Genomic DNA, 22,466 nt, shown 5'->3' with positions numbered 1-22,466 from the left:
TTGTCGGGAGAAATTCTTTGCTTCTGCTCTATATTATTGATTTATAATTTCAGATAAATTATTTTTTAATTTGCTGATTTATTTTACATGATTTTATTAACATTTGCTTTTTTTAATGGGTAATACTGTATTCCGTTTCAACAAATTCTCTATTGTATCATTGATAACGGTACCACAGGTCCTCTTTTAAGGCAGCTCTGTAACGTGAAATGCTGAATTAACAGCTGTTTTGCGAAAGCGAGATAGAACCATCAACAGCGGGCCCCCCCACGCAAGTAACAGTTGTAGCGCCGCGGGTGTGCAGACTTCTGCTGTTAGTAGACATATACAGCAGACTCTTGACAGAATGCACTGTAAAGTTTCTGTAGTGAGTTAGTTAAGCACGGTAAGGCAATAAATATAATGGAAATGTAGCTCTTTTATAATATTGTTCAAAATATTTGCACACATACACCATTTTATTTTAATCTAAATATAATTATTTTGTCAACGCTAAATTTTTTATTTAAAAATAAACATATTATTGTTTAATCTATATTTTTTTGTAAAAATTTTTTAATGTTAGAGGCTAACACCAAATGATGATAACAGAACTCGTGCGAATGTTATGGAGTCGAACCACTGCGCACTGTTGTTGCATCGAACCCAAGGCTTCGAACTTGCGGGAGTTCGAACGACCCCAAAAGAAAAGTGTATTTAAACGCTTTGCGAAGCACGCTCTATGTTATTGCTCGATTTTCGTCCGCGCAGCTGGTTTGTCTCAATTTTTTATTAAAATAGGAAGTACCAAATAAATTAAACGGACATTGGCTTAAAGGCCAGCAAACAATATACCGAAATAAACAAGTTTGTTGGGTAAAAGCAACTGAAATTAGCGTATTCTTTCGAGAAATTTGAACGACTCCAGTTTGCAGACTTCGTGTGCGGGTGGTGTGCGGTACATTTACAGTTAGTTGCGCAAAAGTGCGTGTTTAAAAATAACAAAAATGACGCTGGAATAAAAATAAAAACCGAAATAAGTAGGGAGAGCAATAAATGAGTGGCAAAGAGAAATGCAAATTTATCGAGTCGGTCAATTTAAAAAAGCCGCATCCTGGAAAAGTGTGTGCGTGTGTTCGTGTGTGTGGCTGTGTCTGTGAAATAAACAAAAAAGGCGAAAGTTTACGCGCTCTCTCTCTGTCTCTCTCTCTCTGTTGCTCGTTGAGCCGCTCTCTCTTTTTCTCGCAGGACTTGCTTCGATTTTTCTTCCGCCTGCTTTTCCTGTTTCATTTCCCTACATTTTTTTATTACTCTATTTACACTTGGCGAGTCCTGCCCTATGTGTGCACACATGTGTATGTGTATGTGCGCCTGTTTGTGTGCTTTCTCACACCTGATGTTTTTGTTGTTCTTGCTTTCAGCCGCCCCTGTTGGCCAAGTTTTTTTGTTGTTGCTTTGGCAACCGTTAGAACAACAACAGCAATAGCAGCAACAACAACAACAACAACAACATAAACAACAGGGACACATAAGGGTACTTCCATTGCTAAAAACATTTGCGCTTTTCAAAAATAAGGCGAAAAAACCGAGCCAGACAGTCTGGAAAATCCATTGAAATACAAACACAATTTTAAGTCGGCACTAAAAACCGAAAGTGGCTGTATCCCCCGATTTTGATGAGCAGCCAACAGAGATTTCCGGTATCCAGCCAAATGGCGAGGAGGAGTTCCACGCTCCAGGTGAGTGCCATCCATATAGTGCCACATGCCACCCCACCCCACCCCTTTATAATTTTCGCGCACACGGTGAGAAATATTTACCCTTTTCTCCAATTTGCCATGTTAATCTTATCGAACGCAATTACCAAGAACTATTTGAGTGGCGAAAGTTAGCATCAGGTGCATATCGCATATCACTTTAGAAAATGAAGTTGGTAACACTATCTGTAAGTCAAATGATTATAAACATTTTCACATTCATGATTGATTGCACTTTAATTGGTCGCCATCTAACAATGTCAAAAACTAGAATCTTGATGTTTCTTATCTAAAAATTAAAGACACCATAACAACATTTTCAGTTCAGATCGAACTGGTTTTGACCATTAGTAATTAAAATTTAGTTAATGATAAATGATTAATATTGGATACACCAAATACAGTTATGGTAGTCAGATTACTAATTACTTTGCTGCTCTTCATTAACTTCGAAATTAACTTCACAGAATATATTAATGATATATTTTTGCATATTTCCTGAAAACTAAACCGCGTCTTAGCCTTGAGTTGTCAAAACAGCTCACTATCAATATACTATATGTAGTATATTTATTTAAATTATTTATTTTTTACCGTGGAGCCAAGTTCGCATGTGTGTGCCGACTGCTTGATATTTTCTATTAGCGGGTGCTGGATTTTCCTTGCTCGTCGCCGTGAGCAGCTGCTAATGGGTTGTGAAAAAGCGAGCGAACGAAGTGGGCGGCAAGCGGGCTGAAAGGCGGTGGAAAACTTAGGGTGGGCTTAAGGGGCGGACGGGGCGTAGGGGCGTCTTAGGGTACAGGGGGGGAGTGGCCAAGCATGTGTGAAACTTCCTCGCAGTGGGAAAACATATGGTGGCAAGTTCAGTGCTTAAGGTTCGGAAACACAAGTTTCCACACTCCAGATTATGGCCCATAAATTTGTAGTGCATTTAAGTGTCGCGCATTTAAATAAATTCAATAGCTTCGCAGCTTAACTGTTTTGGTACTTTAATTTTAAAACCATTAGTTGAACATAATTAAATTTTAGTAACAAAGTTCGTTTATCAAAACATGTAATGCATATTAAAGACTATTAATTATAACAAAGTTAATCTATATTTAGAGCTGGTTAGAATATTTAGAGGTAGATAATTAAAAATATAAAGTGTAACACAATTTTAAGCTATTATCATTCCAGTGGTTAGAGTTCCATATGTTTCTGAACTTTCTGTTGAGTTGTTTTGTTTAAGATATTTTCTGCAGGCGAATGGCACACAAGAATTTCCAAACTAGACCACATGTGGAAATGATAAAGAATGGTTAAACAGAATTCTATTTTGGGCAAGCTTTTTTTTAAAAAAACCGAAAAAGTAGGGAAAATATTGAAAATATTCGATTTTTTACATCAATTTCTTTTTTTTTCGATTTTTTGATAAAAAAATAATCCGTTTTTTTTCGATAGTTGTGAAAATAATTGTCCAAATGTGGAATGCATTACCTCGTTGAATTCGTAACAAAATTCCCTATCAATCCATGTACATACATTGAAATGCTAATTTTTTGACATTTTTCGCAAATTTTGATAATGGTACCCCTTATCGAAAATGCAAAAAATTGTCAATTTTTTTTTTTTCGAATATTGATAAAGTAGGGATGGACGTAGATAGCTATGTTTATTAGCGGCACAAAACAGTCTTTATTTTAGCTGTGCGGCCATTTTTGGCTATGTTATGGCGAAAGCGCGGATTTAAAATATCCGATTTTTTAAAATTTAATTTTTTGCCATTTTTCGCAAATTTTGATGGTAAAATCACCTTAACAGACAAATGTGATTAGCGTGTGTTATATAAACTGGTTAAAGTTTAATCATTAGACTAAAAAAGCCGCAGGATTTGCATCAGTTTGATGACCTGGAACAGGAATACGTCGGCTAAAATGTCATTGCCTTCCTTTGAAGATGACTCCTTAAAGGGCCCGAAGCCCTATATCAAATCTGCATGCCAGCAATCATCGTAAAAGAAAGCAGCTGAGCTGGCCTGCGGCAGGTGGATAAGGGTGCACCTCCCCGACAAGAGACCTTCTGCTAGAAGGCACATATGCAAATGATGGCCCAGTGCCCACCCCTCACCACTCGGATCCCCACCCCCCGGGCTCCACTCCCATGTGCGTGCGTGCGAAATCTGCGAGCAGAGGCAAAATGATTAACAAAGGCTCCCCGAGGTGCGGCAATATGTTGGGGGCGGCACAAGCAGTGGGCGGCTATTTGTACTAGGCGTGCACTGGCAGAAAATACGTGGGATATGCGAAAGCCATGGGTGGAGCCTGATCTGTGACTTAAATAACTTGTTGAAAAGAACTAAAATAAATAGGTCATAAATAGCTAACTAATTAAGGCATATTAAAAACAGGAGATTTTAAAAGTATATAGAACAAATCTCGTGTAATTTCTTTCCGTGACCATGGGCCTTTCCCGGCGTACGCGCATGAGGAATTACATCCATCGTCACTGACACGGACACGGACACCGACTGAGATGCGGACAGCGGGACAGATCCTGGGGCGGAGGAGCGCCCCTCGGGACAGGCGCAGTGCGGTTGTCACAACCTGGGCCCAGCCCAGTGCTCATCCTCATCATCATCATCATCATCATCTCTCTCGGACGCCTATGTCCTGGTTAATGACATTTGAGTGAGCGGGGCGGGGAGTGGGGAGCGGGGCAAAGGACACCCGGCGGGGACGTCGGCCGAGCGAGTAATTTGTGTCACGTTTTAATTTTTGACGCCGCAAAGGACGTTCAAGTGTCTCCCCTTGTGATTATGACAATTAGGATTGCGTTGAAATCCTTCTCGGTTATTTTGTGTCGCGTATTTAAAAAGGTTTATTGTGTAAGCCTCGCCTGGGGAGCTTTTTGTGCAACTTATGCTTGTGCCCCATTAAATTATATTTCGCGGCGAGTTTGCGCCGCTCCAAATTAAAATTAATCACTTTTAAACACCATATGGTAGTTTCAATTTGTAAATATTACTAATGTGCTGTGGGATTATAAACAAACTTAACGCTAAGCTGCTATAACATAATGTATTCATAGTAATTCAATTAAATATTTTATGCAGCAACAATCAATTACAATTAACCGAATTTAACGATGACTAATGGCGTAGGTGAATTAATTAAATTTATAGGACATTCCCTACTCTCTTTAATATGAATTTTAATTGTTTATTTTTGCCAGCAGGATAATTTTAAAATTTATTTATGTATATAAAACAAACAGCTTTGATATGAAATTCATAGATTCGCACCGCATGCGCAGGTTTTTATCGCTGGCCATTCAAGCGAATAACTTTTTATGATGCGAACCAATTTTCATAAACACTTTAAAAATATGCCATCGCAGTAATTGGATAGATTTGCATATCAATCAATTTGTGGCTTAATTGCCATTTTATTATTCACTTTCTGCCCTGCACGTCGAGTGGTTGGCTCAAAGACCTGCAAATTCGGCTGAAAAGCGTCAGTGGAAAGTCCGCACTCATTAGCCGTGATTTTCCTGCTCTTTTGTTTTCCACTGAGACGCACTTCAGAAGCAAAATCCTTCTCTCAGCGGACTGTCAAATGTCCTGCAGAATTCGTGTGCTCCTGAAGCTGACAGGCAGCTGAAAACGTGGCAAAAATAAGTTTCAACTTGGCTCGCAAAAGTTTCTTTGTGCTTTATGCAGATATTTTCAATTTCTTCTATTTTTCATTATTTTAAAATATGGTTTCCAGCATTTAATTCATTAAAAATGGTTGAATTTTTAAAGTAAACCATTTTATCTGAATCTTTTAATACCTCATAAACTAAAAACCAAAAAATATTGAAAAATGTATAAATTATTATAAAAAGTGAACCAAAATGATTTTTTTACCCTACAACATTCAGCGAGTATATGCACGTGGATCTTTATCGTTTTCAATCTAGAAAAAGCGTTGCAAACACAATTTCAATTAACTTTAAGTGGGATTTCCTAACCAGTTACCGCATTATTTATTGAGAGCCCCTCGGAAATGTCATAGGCATGGCTTGCATTTTCCTATCCTCATCGCTTTCCCAGCCTCACTGATTTCCTTGCCACCATCGGAGCTCCGCAGTTTTTCTTCTCTGCCAGTGGCCTCAAGGAAACCAACAACTGCGTAAACAGAACAGAACAGGAACGGCAGCGACAAGGAGCGGACAGGACATTAACAAGAGGAACAAGAGGAGCCAGGAGGTGGTGGGCTTGTGGGCGTAAGGACTTCACTTCACTTCAGTCAATTTGACAAACATGACACAGAAACGAAAACGAGAACGCCTCATGGCCCATCGTCTTTTGCACAGGGAAAAAGGCACTAAAACTTGAAAAGGAAATATCCTTTTCTAACTTATAGTACCCATATAACGTATTGTAAGCTAACTTTGGTATTTAGAACATTTGTAGTAATGTTTTTTAGTTATTACTGATGGGTATGTGCTTCTCAATTTGTGCTTCTCAATAGATAAAACCTTCTAAAAGACTATATAACTAGTTATATATAAGTAGTTACAGCATCCGCCTGATTTTGAAAAGTTTTTCTCCATGTTTACCCGGTGACTGGCAATTTGGCGAAGCAGTTGCTCTAATGGACAGGACTCGCAGACGCTGCTGGAGGACATCATCCTAGAGGGAGGGGAGGGAAGGGACAAGGAGTTGGGGCGGCAGAGCTGGCAATTAAATTTTTAAAATGCCATTTCAAAAGCAATTTCGAACGGCAATGGAAATTAAAAATGCCAACTGTGCACGCGTCTCTGTGTATGAGTACGCTGCAATATAGAAAACAGAGCGTGAAAAGGAGCCGCACAGGAGGGGGCGGTGGGCGTGGCAGGACACCAAGGACGTCGGCAATATTTTCGCAAATAAACGTAAATTGAATTTGCGGCCAAGAATGGCAAGTTTTGTGCGGCCGACCAGCACAAAATCACCCAAAAGTAGGAAAACAAACTGAAAAGAAAGTTTTTTTTACAACTTTGTGTGTGTGCTTTCTTTATTCTTTTCTTTTCTTAGTTTTTGTTTGTTTTTGTGTGTGTCATTATTGAGGAAATCCGGCGCCAAGTGCCGGCGCCTCTGCGGCTACTTTTTCCTTTTCAGCCAACTCATGTGATTTCCCCCATTTTCCAACCATTTTCCCCCCTTCCGCGTCCTGAAATGCGCTTTTTCCTCTGTTTTGCTTGCGACTTTCGCAGCTCAGCTGTTGTCGCCACCCCCTCACCCCCTGGAAAATGCAATTTTAACTCGAAACCCCGTTGAACCCGTTTTTGGTTTTGGACTTTTATTGGGCCCGTATCCGCATTGCCATTTCTCACATTGTTTTCTGGCCCTTCCTTGTAATTTAATTGGCAATTTGGACAGTTTTTCAGTTTTTCAGTTTTTCACTTTCCTCCTCCTTTGGCCAAGAGCCATGAACTTCGCCCAAGTCTGGCGCAATCTCAATTTGAGAGCAAGAGCAAGACCAAATGAATACAGTGATTTTATTCGTTTTCCCTTTAGCAATTTAGCAATTTTAGCCAGAATGAAATCTTTTGTAAACTCAATTTGATTATGCACTGCACACTGGACACTGGACACATCCCAGATTGCCAGCCATTTATTCCCTTGGCAGCTCTCCTTTCAAAAGGATGGCATTTTAGAGGAAGATAAGGCTCTTGCACTTTTTGCCAGGTAATGGAAGACAAACATGAGAAGGTTTGATTTATTGCAGCTTTTCTTTGGGCCAGAAATTACAGGGAGCCTGCGAAACTCATAAAAATGTAACTGGAAAGTCAGTAGAAACTCTTAAGGGCATTTTAAAAACGGAAAGTCTGAGTAGTGACGAAGTAAATGAACAACGATATGATATCTTGACTTTTTAATGTACATGGTTTTGTCTTTAAATTACCTTTCCATTAGAGTGCAATTTATCTTTTTCACATCCTTATCACATTCTTTAAATGCTTTCTGTTGAGAAAGTGTGCTGATAGGACCACTTCCGGTCATTTTTGAACATGCAAACAAGAAATGGATTTTATATTGGGGTAATTCTCCTGAGATTAGGCAACCTTATGAGTCAGAAATGAATCAGTTTCCACTTTCGTCGGGAATTTCGTGGAATTTTGAGTTAGTGTGGACTATAATAGTTCAAAAGTCTTATAAAAGAACACAACTGGGAAATTGTTCTGATAATTATGTTTAATTATTAACCATAAAAATCCGTTACTTAATGTGTAAGCGTAAAATTATTTAAAAGTCATCAACTATATTTGTTTAATAAGAAAAGAGCACGTTTCGATGATGTAGTCACCTCTACAATTTCTATATATTTTCTATTTATTTCTATTTATTTAATTGATTTTATACAAATATTACTCGTGCTTTTCTGCCATAAAATCAAACTGCAAAACTGATTACTAATTGCTGTGGGAATCGAACTTTTGGCTATCAGAAAACCAAATTGGTTTAATTGCCAATTAGTTGTCTTAAGTGTTTTGTCGCAGGTGATAAAAAGGGAGTGAATGTGATTTAACATGCAAATCACGACGAAACTTCCAGTCACTCTATTGATTATAACTTTCAAATAGTTTACCCAACAAACGAATTCTTGTGGCACAAACTTTAACTATATCAGCTGTTGCGCCCCCAAAAAGAAAAGACGAAAAAGGCGCACCCAAATTCACGCAACAGTTTTCCCCAACCCGAAAGCTCCCACCGCCCATTAACCACCACCCACAAAGTTCGATTGATGACTCTAACGATTGATGATTCCCGGCGGATAGGCCTAGAATTTGGGAGTACCTGGTGGCCACAGTGGATTGCCAGGCAACTTGGGCGATAACGAACATTGCTGAAAGTTGTGGGAAGATATGCGGAAGTTTGAACAGCTGTGGATGTATCAATTATATTGGACTTCCTATATGTTTACTAGCTTCTCTTGTTGGCGTAGTTAATGGATGTAAGCAGCTGTTTTGCTGTTTATTGCGATACAACTAAAAACCACTGGTTGCTATTAACTGATAACTTAAAGGGGTTGCAAATATGGTAAACTGTTACATTACGAAATTAAACAAATGCACTATTAAACCCTAGTTTGCACTCTGCACTTTTTAATACCGATTGCTACCGGAATATCCTTAATTCTCCCCACTGTGTCCTTTATTGGCATTGGCCTAATAGCTCATCGAATCGAGCCCAACCCAAACATGGCTGGATGAGCCATTAGTCGCAGCCCACTAATTTTTGTCATAAATTTTATAGATGGTGCTGTAAAGTTGATTTTATGCGGGGCACACTCTTCCCTTTATTCGCACGATATTCGCCCAAATTGGATCTGAATAGGTGAATGGTTGTGTGGCAGATATGATTTGATAAATGCCCCACTGTTTGACTCTTTTATGGTTAGAAATCTCGGCCGAACCGTGCGACATGTAGCACGGTTATTAATCAATTTGATGGGTAATTTGCAACGAAGCTTATCTATGGAGTTTTTCCTTTTTTAGTTCAGTTTATCGAAGCCACTGTACGTAGCAGCACACACCTTAAGTGAACTTTAAATCAACTTTAAGTTACTGATATTTTTGCCATTTGGGTAGAAGCAAAGCTAAATATAGAAGACACTAAATAAGAGTGTTAAAATTGTGCTAATTTCCATGGTTTATTTGGCGTGAACAATTCATTTGACACATGTTAGCGAAAACCAATTGGATCGTATCATGTTTTGTTGGGTTATTTCAGAGTAGCCAACATCATGTTTACTAAACACCCATTTAGTCAACTACAAAACGCTGTAGTTTGTTGCAATTGTTCCGTGATTAAAATAATATAATCATATGTGTAAAATGCTGAACTCATTAAAGAAATTAGTATGTTGGATTTGGAATATTAGTGTGTAGAAAATGTAAATTTTAAACCATGTGCTTAGGAATTTAAAAGCGGAGACTCTATAATCGTATGCACATGCAATACATCAATATTGATGGATTGCATACATGCACTTATTTTCCCACTTCATCAAGCACGAACTGCAGGGAACCCAAAAAAAAAATATATATATATAATATATATAGAAGCACCGGAGCGCGGCTCTTAAGAATTTGTGGCACGTTTCCATTGATTGCGTTTGAGAGCTGCCACCAAACCGGATATAAATGACTCTATGCACTATAACTCACATGACCATAAAGGCATTCGGATACGGCCACCTCCACCTTCCGCCTTCCGTCCTCCGTTCGCTCGGGATATCCATTCGTTAATCCATTAAATTTGAAATATGTTCTGGCTGCGGTGGTCGTTGGCTGGAGGAATCCTGCTCGATCCTGGAAATCCCACTCGCATTTAGATAAATGCCATGCGCTTGGGTAATGCCGATGTGTCAAGTCTGGGTTGAAGCTGCTTTTAAGCTTGCAACACAAATCAAAATGCGAGGCACTTCACCACTCACCTCCGCCCTTTTCAGACGCACATTTCGCAGCTCTGGAAAGAACTTTCTCGCTGCTTTTATACCAGATGAAGTAGGGGTGTTGAAGTGTCAAAGAACAGCAGTATTTCATTTAAATAAACAAGGAAATATTTCCCAAAAGGGGGGAGCTAAACAAAACTTAAACATACCCATCTAAATTAAAACAAATATTCATTTTCCGCATTCCCGTAGATAACTACATTTTTATAGTTAGTTATCCCAACTGGTAATTTTAGTGAAAACCACTTTAAAAAACGATTAAATTCACGATGCAACCGAAATGGTGCACATAGCTGGTCAGTTGCCACGGCTCCAAAATGCACATGCCCCTGGTATTATGCAATTGTTTTTGCCAGACACACTAATACTAACACCTACACACACGCACACAAACAAACAAACACACTCAGAGCACCAATACAATGATGAAAAAGGAGAACTTGCAGTGCCGGCGACATTTTGATGGCTCTCCACAGTGGGATATTTCATTTGGCGCTTATGGCCGAGAATAGCTGAATAGCTGAAATTGAATGGCCCGGGATGGAAAGTGGAAATAAAGGAGGGGCACTTTCATTTCCGAAACAACTCCTAAATGCGTGTCCTTGCCGCAAAACGAGCTAGTGGTGGTCGGTCGTTCAAAAAGCACTTTGAATTCCGCCATGCCACAAAAATTCCAATTCAGTCGTTCATAGCGTGTTTTCACTTTAATTATTGAAAGCGCGATGGGGCTATAAGGATGGAATGTTTTCACTAAGTATATCCTTAAAGAGTCCTTCTTTGCGTACAGCTGTTTGAAATGGATTTAAAAAGCTATTTACTTTGAAGATTTTTCATTTGTTTAAATCAGTTTTTAATAGATCTAGTCATGCTTTTTCAACAATTACCATCTAATTTTCTAGCAGTTAATATATATGGTCGACTTCAGTTTTGAATTAATATCATGCTCAGCTCTTTGTATTAATGAATTTCAAAAAGGCAAACTTCTTATGACGACTGAGAGAACATGTTTATCAACATTTTGTGCCAGAAGTCAGGCTCGATGAGGATGAGCTGTCGACGATACGTGACAAATGCCAACCTCTTTAATGCTGCCATTACAAAAAATAAAATATTATGATATTGCACTCTGACATTTGTGCCCCATTGTGTTTGAGCACTCGCCACCCACTGTGCCACCCACTGCGCCGCCCATTCTGGAGCTCTGTGTGTGTGTGTGCGCGTGTGTGTGTGTGTCTGTGAGTGGGTGGTTGCGTCCATTCAAGGACACGGCGTGGCACCGCTCTCGAATGGCATCCGGGTGCTCGAGAGCCTGTGCCTGCTGCTCGCTGCAGCTCCTCGACGCCGCCTCTCCATAACCCTGGCAATGGCAGAGTGCTCCATTTCGCAACTTCCACACCCACACATACACACACACACCAAACACACACACACCCACACTCGCCGTCATTTTCCGGCTTTCCCTTCGTCAGCACTTGGCACCCACTTGTGCGGTATTTTGTTTTCGCACTCCACCGCCCACCCATGACTACACAGCAAAATGTACCATTAAAAACAACAATTTTGTAAAGTTTTTTTATAACCAATCTCATTGCGAGGTAGACATTGGTATACTTATTAATTAAGCTGTAAAACTTAATGCAAGTGAATATAAAAATGTTGAAAGCCAAAGAGTTCTGTTAAAAGTTCTGTTTGTCTTTTTTTCAAGCACTTACCAGCTTCGCAACATCCATGTTTTTGTGTAGTTTTTATATGAAACTAAATAAGCTTGATAATTTTGCGCAGTGCACTTAACTATGCCCACTTGATGTGCCCCGTCTGGCGGGGATGCATTCACATATACATATATATACATACAAATATGCAGTACATCCAGTTGTTTCCATTTCCATTTCCATTGCGGCTTTATTTGTTGGCCTCGGTGTGCTGGAATTGTCATGTAAATGGGTTAAGTTCTGACATTAAATTGCGCCCGTCGTCCAGATTTTTCATTTGTGCACTTGCTTTGACGTTTGGCCAACATGATTTCCCATTTCCGGGCGAGCGGCCATGGTTCGTGATCCTGTTTCCGCATCCTTCTCCATTCTCCCTCCGACCTCCCCCCACCCTCCTTCCCCCGGTCGGTTATCCTGTTTATTCATTAAAAACCAAAGCCGAGAAAATGTCGGAAATTTCTGCCAGCGGGCACAAAGAGATTTGCAGTATTTGTTGATAATTGCATTTTCTACTCGGGCCTCTGTTTTAGTCAGACAAGGCATTGAAATTCATTAAAATAGCTTCTTCTATTGAAATTCGTTTGGGATTCTCTTTCATGTTACAAATTCACATTCATTAAAAATGGTTATGACACTGCAATAAGATAGTAATAATATTTCTGGTTGCAAAAAAATGGAAACAACATCTCCCCGACGGGGAATTGAACCCCGGTCTCCCGCGTGACAGGCGGGGATACTAACCACTATACTATCGAGGATGTTGACAGCCGTGCGAACAATTTTTTATTTCCAAAACACTTCTCAAAAGTCTATTTTTAAAAGGGCCAACATCGGTTTATTATAGCTTATATCGAGCACACGATTTCGGAATATATATGTATTACGCCATTGATAAGAGCTCATGGTAATAATAATCTTGGTAATCATTGTTATTGCAATCATAACTACGAAATTTTGGGTACTTCCATAAACTCTGCCTAGTAAATGGTTATATCTCAACATGTAGTACCATGTTACATATGTTCCAATAGGCACACTCACTATTCCCGATAAATAGATTTAATGCGTCCCATCTGTTATCATTAATGGGAATTTTTGATTAGTGGCAATTTTATATGTATATATGTATGTACATAAAAGAGGAAATATCTTTAAATCTAATTTAATTGGATTTGGCTCAATAGTAGCTTTGAATAAACATATCAAACTATACAGCTTATAGATACACAAATATAGATAATCACTTAAGCATTAACAACAGCTTAACAACTGATTTGCAAATTGGGTTTTGTAACCGCGGGGGTGCACACTTTAATTGCATGCAGATTGAAATTAATGCAAAACAGTAGCGAGCAGAGAACAAAACCCAAATGCAACTAAAGTGAAGAACAAAACGGCGCCCAACTTTGTGGAAATCATGCAAAGCGCAGCACATTTCCAATTGGCCATTGAACTTTCATATCAAAAACAGCGGCACCACCGGCGAAAATGCTTTTTTAAAACGCTTCAACACGCGAGAACCCAACAGCCAACAGCCAGCAACCAACAGCCGCGCCCCATCATAATTGGAAAAGTCTGTAAGAATCGCCAGAGTTCGTACCACAGGCGTATACGTACTATGTGCTACTATATGTCTACATACATATGTACGTATGTGTGTTCATATATAAGTGCATGTGCTTGTAGGTCGGCGGGAAAACAACTTCCGCTACCAGCTGATAGCACCCCCTTTCCTCCACTTCCCCCACTTCCCCCGTTCCCATTTCCCCAGGCAGTTGTTAACAACTTTGCGCAAATTACAATGGCAGAGTGGAAAGTGGAGTCGAAAGGGTTAGGAGGTCGTGGCTTTGGGCGCAAGGGATTAGCACAATTGCTACAAAAATGCCATCAATTAAAGTAATAAGCCTAATAAATATGTTATATGAATATTATTAATCACATCAATAGTAACTAAGTATGCAGCCAAAATGACTAATATTACAAACCCATCTGCACTCAACCTCTTTTATTAAAGAATCTTGTTCTGTGATTAGCTAATTATAGCAGCCATACAAACACAATAACACTTATTGTTTTAAATTCAGATGTTTTTTAACAAGCTGCCGCTTACTAAAAATGACTAAAAATCGGTTGTTTGTATCGTAACTAGTTAAGATATGCTATCATAATACAATAAGCAATAGCTGATAATAAATATGGCATATTGGGATTTACAGTAAGCTCTTCCGAATTTCTTTGTTAACGCTTTAAATGCGGCGCAATGAGTTAATTAAAATAAAACCCGATGGGGTGAATGTCCAGACTCAAATCAATCAAAATTAAGTTCAAAATCGTATCAAACAATTTTTATTAAAACCGCACATGATAACACAACTTCAGTGACTTAGATATATAAAATGCTTTTAGTCTTATCTCTTCAGAAATAAATTTTTTTTACCAAATATTCCCTTGCGCAAAACTAAGAGCTGATAATAATGGATATGTTGTACATGATTAATAAAAAGAAAACAATCAAAGCTGATTGGTTTTTTCATGCTTCGGTTTATTGATAAACTTCAATATTTTGGTATTAGATCATATAGACTTTTAAATCACTTTTATGCTATTATGGTTTCAAGAAAACTTTTGCTGATAATTTTGTAATTGCATAAACTTTAAAAAAGACTTTTCATAATTATTATTTGACGACACTAACTTTTTCTTTATTTTTTATTTTTTCAGGTTTCCAATGCGCCAAATAGTTTCATGAAATGTAAGTTCTAGTTTCAGCATCTCGCAATTTTGGACTGCCATAGCAAGAACATTAATAAAAACCGATATCAGTGGGTGGTATATATACATAAATATATATATATATACATACATACATACATGCCCATATGGATACATGGAGAGGCAATTGCGATAAAGCCAGTATAAACATAATAACCATACAATTTCAGAATTCATTGCGTACCGAGCAGCACGCCCTATCGTCGACCGTCCCGCCCCCTGGCACCGACCCCGCCCCCATCTCCGTCTCCGCCTCCGTCCCGCCCCTTCCGCTCGGCCCTGCGTTGAAAGCGTTGATAGTCAGTAAATGGAATGGAATAAAATAAATCAAAACCGCAAAGGCAGCGAAACGGCGGAGTTGACAAACAAAAAGGGCCACAGCACAGATATTATACAAACTTCGAAAGCGAACGAATGCTACCGCACATTGTAAAGCGGCCAACACGTAGCAAATCAACACTTGCAACAGCAAGTGCCACACAGGTTGCAGGTGCAACAGGACGATTCCGACGACTAGGATGAAGGGCGCCAACTACAGCAGCCTCGGCACATACAGTGGCATCAATGGCGGTGGCAACGTGGGCGGCACCGGCAAAATGTCACTGGGCAAATCCATCAAAATGTACCTGACCATTTTCATCCTGACCACCTGCATTTACATGGCGCTCTATCAGTACCACATATCCCGCGAACCCTTCGCCGCCAGCGAAGTTGTCAAGGTGAGTTCACATCTATGTGCACTGCGAGAAACATTGTTTTTTATAATAAAATTTGATTAGACATTTGTTTGTTAGCTAGACCAACGGGCATGGCATCAATGTGTTGACATGATCCACATTTTAGTTGATTATAAAATGTACATCATATATTTTAAATTATTATTAATATTGTATTAAAAATTGTAGCACTACGAAAAAGAGTGGCATACTTTTATTTAGAACTCTAAATAGGATTTTAGACATGTTTCCCCTTTTCTCTGCGTGACTTGGATAATGTTTGTTGCCAGTTTTCCATTGCACAATATTCCTCTACAAGTTTCTTCACCACATATACCTCAATATCAGTTTCACATAATATCATTATGCCCTTTAAACGATATCGATCAGATATCATTCTCTAGTTACGAAAGGTTGATTAAACTAATCTGAAATATGGAGCATTTATCGCTTGCCTTGTCCTAATAACAAATGAAATTGAAAGTAAGTTTAGGTCTTTTAATTGACTTCTATTTAAGATAGTGCACAATTAGTTGGAACTTAGGGCAACAGTAGAATAAATCGTGGGATGCACATGTTTATTTTGCTAAAAAACAACAATAGAAGGTTAACGATAAGCCCCAAAACCACAAAGATAACAATGGTGTGATATTTTTGGGAAAACTAAAGATATCATTAAGAGAAACATGCAACAATAGAATGAACATGTGTAGCTACAGATTATGTACTGGTTCTTTAACTTATATATTATTTGTTTATTGAAGCAATAAAATATGGATAGAAGCACGAAATAAAAAGGCAGGTGCTAAAAAGCTAAACGTAGAGTTAAGATTAGAGTAGAACGTGCTTTTAAAGCACTCGTAAACCAAAGATGACTTAAACTTTGTGTTGAGAAAGGTGGCTCTTTTGTTTTCCCCTAGCAAACTCACTTAACAACAACTAGAGCAAATACTATTGAAATGTTTTCTGTGTGTTCTTTTTTCTATTTCCTCCGATGCTCACTAACCAATTTATTGTGAACTAAAAACTGTAGCATCAAGAGAAATCATCTTCATACATCGCCTCATATTTGTGGTCACCCATTTCCCTGCTAATGGCCAATAGTTCCTCAAATTCCATTAACAATCCCACAACAACAAGCACAACCACAACAACGACAACAACAACAATAGCTCCAACGACACCAACAACCACCACAGTGGGCAGTGTGGGCCAAAAACAGGGTGCATCCTCAACCGCCTCCATTCGCATGGTATCATTAGTGGCCACAACACCGTCATTTATATCGCCCTTATCGGAATCGCGATCGGAACTGGGATCGGAATCGTTGGGTGGCCATCAAAAGACTGCAACCATGAAAACTAGCACCACAACAACAAGAACAACAGCCAGTGGGTTGGCCACAACTAAATTGTCAGGAACAACAAGAACAACAACTACAGCCAAAACAAGCGCCAAACTGTCCGCGGCGACCACGCCCACTGCCTCCCACATGGAAAAAGGCCATAAGACTCGACCAACATTCGTTGCCGCATCCTTGCCCGTAAATATACTGTCACAATCACAGTCATAGAGCACCTAAAGAATGCACAGAGAAAAAGTTCATAAAATCAAGCAAATATCTAAAACCAAAATTCGAAAAATATCAATATTGAAATAATGCTATGATCTTTTGTATTGAATTTTGCAAATGCTATTTATATTTATTTCCTTACCCAGAAAATTTGGCAAAACAAATAGTAACAGTTATCATTAAATTATTACTCTTTAGATCACTTTCAAAGAGTTAAAAATATTACAGTGCTGAACATTGAGATTTAGTGTTGTAACTAAGTGATGAAAAGAATTGGCAGCAAAATTTCACATAAAAACTCTCTAGTATTCCATTCCTTAAAACTGATCAGTTCCTTTGTGAGTTTAAGGATACATTTATCTCGCAGTGACGTCAGTTGCACAACACCCACAAATAATCAAATTTAGCATATTTATCGCTTATTTCTCCCCGCATTTCACTTTTTCCGTTTCAATCTTCGAAAGTGCATTTCGAGCTTATCTGCATATTATTTTCACTTGACGCGTGCATGTCTGGCTGCTTGTCATTATTCGATAACTGAGTGTTGCACTTGTTGCCCCATTCAATACCCTCTCCTTACGCTCTTATCGCTTTTCCTCACCCCGTTTTTCCATTTTCCTAATTGCCATAGGTCACTAACAAGTGGGTTGCACGCTGCTCATTACGGCACTAAATATACATAATTTGGGATGGGATAGTTCTTATGATTTACATACGAAACTTCAATGGGAAAGAAAAAGCTCTCACAGATTGAAAAATTGTAATTAAGATCGTATATTTTGTAGCTTATTTAAACGAAGCAGAAACTTGGTGACAAATGTGCACCACATTTTGCCAACCAACTTCGCCACTCGTTCGTTAATTATGGTCTCATTAAAATCCTAAATGGAAATATATTGCCAACCAACTTGGCCATGCAAACAAATAACACAAAGGGACGCTGTGGCGCACAAATTACGCTGTTTATCTAACCGACTTTTGTTGGCCAGCATGTGCAAATTGGTTGCCGGCTATCCGTATCACGATTTCTGGGTTAATCACATGCATTATATTAACCAACATGCCCCGCTAACTGCGGGTGTGCCACTGCAACTGGTGGCAAACAAAAAAGTTACTCATTTACCATTTGGCATGAGCCTAATTTGAAAATTGCTCCACTGCAAACACAGAACCACAAAAAAAAAAATGAGAAAAAAGAAAACCGCATTCAGCTGCAGCTGAATGAAATGGAAGGAAAAATATAGAAAAATCAGTTGCATTGAATGTGGCCACTGAAAGAGGGTTGCCTGCTGCTGATCTAGATTCCAGATTTATGCAAAATTCAAGCCAATTGAAAATATTCACGCGCCAGTTGCATCCACAAACAGCGATTCCAGTGCCCTGCACTCAATGTCAACGGTCAAGCCCATCAGCAATGAGATGGTTTTTTGAGTGGATACATAGTACACCTTATACATGATACAATTCTATGATTCCTTATATAAGAATATAAGTATGTCCTTAGATTTCAGACTTGATTACTTTCTATACTTTTTTATCTATATAGTTTTTAAACATTGCAAAAGGTTCTTAAGTGAAATGTTGTACATGATTCACTTATGGTACTTGTCACACTGCAACCTTGCAACTATTTTAAACGTTTGTATGGATTTAAAAACTCAAAGATATAATGATATATGGCATTCAATATTAGCATTCAAAAGGGGATCCATTACATGAATTCAGCTGATATTGCGAAAGACCAGCTACTTTGCATGCCAGCCCACCCCTCGATCCCATCCATCTCTCTCTCTCTCCATTTCATTTGAATATCCGAGTTTATTTTGCAAAATGAATGCATTTATATTTTCCACCCCCTTGCATGTGGGTGGGTGGTATGGGGTGGTGTTGTGTTGTGTTGTGTTGTGCGGTGTGTGCATGTGTGTCAACAATGGACAATTTGCAAAGTGAGTGCGCCAGTTTATTTATTTTCAACGTCAGTCGTTCAATGGGCCACTGGTTCACAGGCACATCATATCTAGAACGAGTGTTTAATACATGTGAGTTAGGCATTACACTCGAAACAATTTTAGATTATTTAATTTACAAACCCAAGCGTTATGCAAGATCATTAACTTTAAGAGGATAGATAGTTGATGAATAACTTTTGGTTGAAAAATATCTCTTTTATTTGCTAAGCTTTTATTTTGTTAATTTTTAACAAAAGCTACTTCACCCCAAAACAAAGTAATTAATTCAAGGATGCATTTTGCCTTTATTGCACAATTTTGCCAAGTGCCTTCGACTAGCGAAAGGCGACCCATATTGCTTAACCAGAGCCCAGGCACACCGACTTGCGGCATTGATGGGCGGATGTGGCTCGCTCGCTTTCGCCTAGTCAAGTCATTGGGCTGTAAATTAATTTGCATAATTGCTCATAAAAAGAAGCTCACGCCGCATTACGCACCACCCACTGGCACCTAACGAGGCACTCAGCCAACCACCACCAGGCACCCAATCACCCAGGCACCCAATCACCCACCCAGCCATCCAGCCACCTAGTCATCCAACTACCACCACCTAGTCTAACCTAACCAGACCAAGTGCAGTGCACACACACACACACACGCACATACGCCACGTAGTACACGGCGTTAGATAACCTAATGACACTCAACTCAAATCAACTCGACCCACAGCCGCCCCTGTACATAATCACGCCCACCTACCGACGACCCGAGCAGCTGGCGGAGCTCACCAGGCTGGGCTATACGCTGAAACATGTGGTGAATCTACTCTGGCTGGTCATCGAGGACGCCAACAAGACGAATCCGCTGGTGGGCCACACTCTGGATCGCATCGGTGTGCCCTACGAGTACATGGTGGGTGAGTATTGCTTCCCCGCTTCCCCAATTGTGTGTCATGTCCGGGACACATTCAAGTGATATTTACGAGTCACTACATCGCACCCATTTCCACTTCCATGGCCACTTCCACTTCCATCCTGGTGACCCGGTAGCGCCCATGCCGGAGAAGTACAAGCAGACGAAGAAGGCCAAGCCGCGTGGCGTCTCCAACCGGAATCGGGGCCTCGAGTATCTGCGCGAACACGCCACCGAGGGAGTGCTGTACTTCGCCGACGACGACAACACCTACGACATTAGCATATTCGAGCAGGTAAACCAGCGTCAAGGATCAGCAGGTGGGCTGTTGGTAGCCTGGTGTATAAACCACAATTTACACGAACTGGGGGTCAAAGGATGCCCATTTCGTATCAATGGCGTATAAAGCAGGGCTACCGTTTTCACTTTTGTACAGCAAATTTAAGAATTGAAAAGAATGTGCTTCAATATATTAAGCAAGCTTAAGTTTAATAACTAAAAATCCCATAAATGAGACACTTGGCTTTAAAACAAGATATATATTAATGTTCCAAACAGTTGATAAATTAAATTATTTAGTCCTCTTTGCAAAATAAAAGGTACTATTATATCAACTGATTTAAGGCACCATATTAGGCAGAAATGAAACTGAAAAAGAGAGAAACTATTTAAAGTTCCGCATCAACTTTATTTATTCCATCCAGATGCGCTACATCAACAAGGTGGCCATGTGGCCAGTGGGCCTGGTCACAAAGACCGGAGTGAGCAGCCCCATTATCCAGGAGGGCAAGCTGGTGGGCTACTACGATGGCTGGATCGGAGGCCGCAAGTATCCGGTGGACATGGCTGGATTTGCGGTGAGCGTCAAGTTCCTGAAGGAGCGTCCCAATGCCCAGATGCCCTTCAAGCCGGGTTACGAGGAGGATGGCTTCCTCCGCAGCCTGGCGCCACTTGACGATGCGGAAATCGAGTTGCTGGCCGACGAGTGCAGAGATGTGAGTAATAGAACTACACCATTAGAACTTCATTTTCTCAAAAAGAAAAGAGTGTCTTAAAGGTGATACATTACATTTTTAATTACGGCTAATCCACTGCATTTATAGATTCTCACATGGCACACGCAGACGAAGAAGAACGCACCCGGCCAGGCGCTGAACAGGACGCGCTACAAGAACACGAACCTGGAGCACATAGATAGGCTACTGGTGCGCCCATAGGGATATTGACTGTAGTTAGCTAGTTAGCTAAATAGGCTTAGCTAGAAGCTCGCCGTATTCAAGGTGGCTCGCTACCATTTTGACCGTGGCTCGGACGGATTGTACAGGTACAATCCGGCGCCCGGAGAAACCCAATCAGAATTGATCAGATCATTAGTCGGTGTACATTATTATCATAATCATATGTTTAGTTAGGCTCTAAGCGCACACATTTCTATGATAATTCGCTGCACCGTAGGCTTTGTTTGTTCGAAACTCGAACCATCGCACAGCTAATTGAACCTTAAGTAACCTGTTGTATCATATCGCAGCGTCCATGACTACTGTGTAAATAATTTAAGATTAAATTTGGTTTAACGCTCCAAGTTGAAACGGAATTCTCAGCCATAAAAGCAAGCATCAGCAACGAATTGGATAAGATGTTCCTAGACCAAAGAAAAAGCCCCTCAAGTTCTGCATTCACCATTCAAATCAGCTGCGACACCCAGGACCTCCAAACTGCCGTCTGCAGGATTCATGCGAGGTCAGGGTCTGAGCCACATCAACAATCAATTAGGGCAAGGTGTCAACAAAAAAATGTAGTTCCCCGAATCGTTCCGAAAGCGGGGCCAGCGTTTCAATAATTCATGCCGACATATGGATGTTCGAGGCGGCACAGATAAGTCGTGCACGGATGAGCCTCCTTCCTCGACGAAAGCAAACTGAATCGCGTGCTTCACTTAAATTGCACGACATATAAATTGGATACGAATGGGACGCAGGAGACATACATACATAGTTTCAACAATGTTATGTGGGTATGAGTCCTGCTAATGGAACTGAATGGCTTAAAAGTTTGGCAAAAATCAATTTCATCCTAAGCGCTGCACGATTTTTGTTTTGTGTTGAATGAGAACACTTTTTGTATACCTAAGATATGCGTTTTGTTCTTCGTCCGAAACGGGTTTCCAAAGCAACACTACTTTTTCACTACTCATAAGTATGCTAAGTTAAGTTTATGAAGAAAATTTATATTCAAGTTATGAACTGCACTGAAATCGCCTACATGTAAATAATAATCACCTAAATATTGTAACCAAAATTTTTACACATCCCGCTAAAGCAGGGAGAGAAGTGCAGGGATGGGAAAAAACTCTGACAAATGGTATTACGAGATTTATACAATTTATACAATTGATTATGGAATGCGATATGCCGCAAAGACATTAGTTAGGTACTTACAAAATCTTACAAAAAATAAAAATAACAACCGAGTCTCGATGCACTCTCGAGTCATGCAACTTAAAACTTTTCAAAAATATCTTACAATGTTTCAATGAATACTACAGATACAGAAATACGTCTAAAACTATTCTCTTATTCAAGTAAACTACAACATTAAATGTTTAAACCTGACAGGACTAATAGCAAGGAA

At 39.7% G+C, this 22,466-nt stretch overlaps 1 protein-coding gene and 1 non-coding gene across 3 annotated transcripts; one reads left to right on the top strand and one right to left on the bottom strand.

The window, feature by feature from the left end:
- The first annotated feature begins 719 nt into the window (after positions 1–719).
- Positions 720–22,350, top strand: LOC6533682 (galactosylgalactosylxylosylprotein 3-beta-glucuronosyltransferase P). Of its 2 annotated transcripts, XM_002094352.4 has the most exons (9): positions 720–855; positions 1,401–1,718; positions 14,635–14,665; positions 14,856–15,404; positions 16,435–16,944; positions 19,653–19,839; positions 19,973–20,130; positions 20,540–20,830; positions 20,939–22,350. In XM_002094352.4, the coding sequence occupies exons 4-9, from the start codon at positions 15,204–15,206 to the stop codon at positions 21,050–21,052; spliced, it is 1,461 nt and encodes a 486-aa protein (XP_002094388.1). In that variant the 5' UTR covers positions 720–855; positions 1,401–1,718; positions 14,635–14,665; positions 14,856–15,203; the 3' UTR covers positions 21,053–22,350. The 2 variants fall into 2 exon arrangements, with proteins under 2 accessions (XP_002094388.1, XP_039230473.1); XM_039374539.2 differs by lacking the exons at positions 720–855; positions 16,435–16,944 and having other exon boundaries at positions 1,333–1,718.
- Trnad-guc lies at positions 12,600–12,671 on the bottom strand. The gene has a single exon. It is a non-coding gene; the product is annotated as a tRNA-Asp (tRNA).
- Positions 22,351–22,466: the final 116 nt, after the last annotated feature.

The sequence above is a fragment of the Drosophila yakuba genome, chromosome 3L (assembly GCF_016746365.2).
Source record: "Drosophila yakuba strain Tai18E2 chromosome 3L, Prin_Dyak_Tai18E2_2.1, whole genome shotgun sequence".
Classification (NCBI taxonomy): Eukaryota; Metazoa; Arthropoda; class Insecta; order Diptera; family Drosophilidae; genus Drosophila; species Drosophila yakuba.
This window is presented reverse-complemented; position numbering and strand designations above follow the sequence as displayed.

Coding starts and splice junctions, on each gene's coding strand:
- LOC6533682 (XM_002094352.4), top strand. CDS start 15,204: ATGAAGGGCGCCAACTACAGCAGCCTCGGCACATACAGTGGCATCAAT. Junction 16,945..19,652: donor TCGTTGCCGCATCCTTGCCC/GTAAATATACTG, acceptor CTCGACCCACAG/CCGCCCCTGTACATAATCAC. Junction 19,840..19,972: donor GCCCTACGAGTACATGGTGG/GTGAGTATTGCT, acceptor GTGACCCGGTAG/CGCCCATGCCGGAGAAGTAC.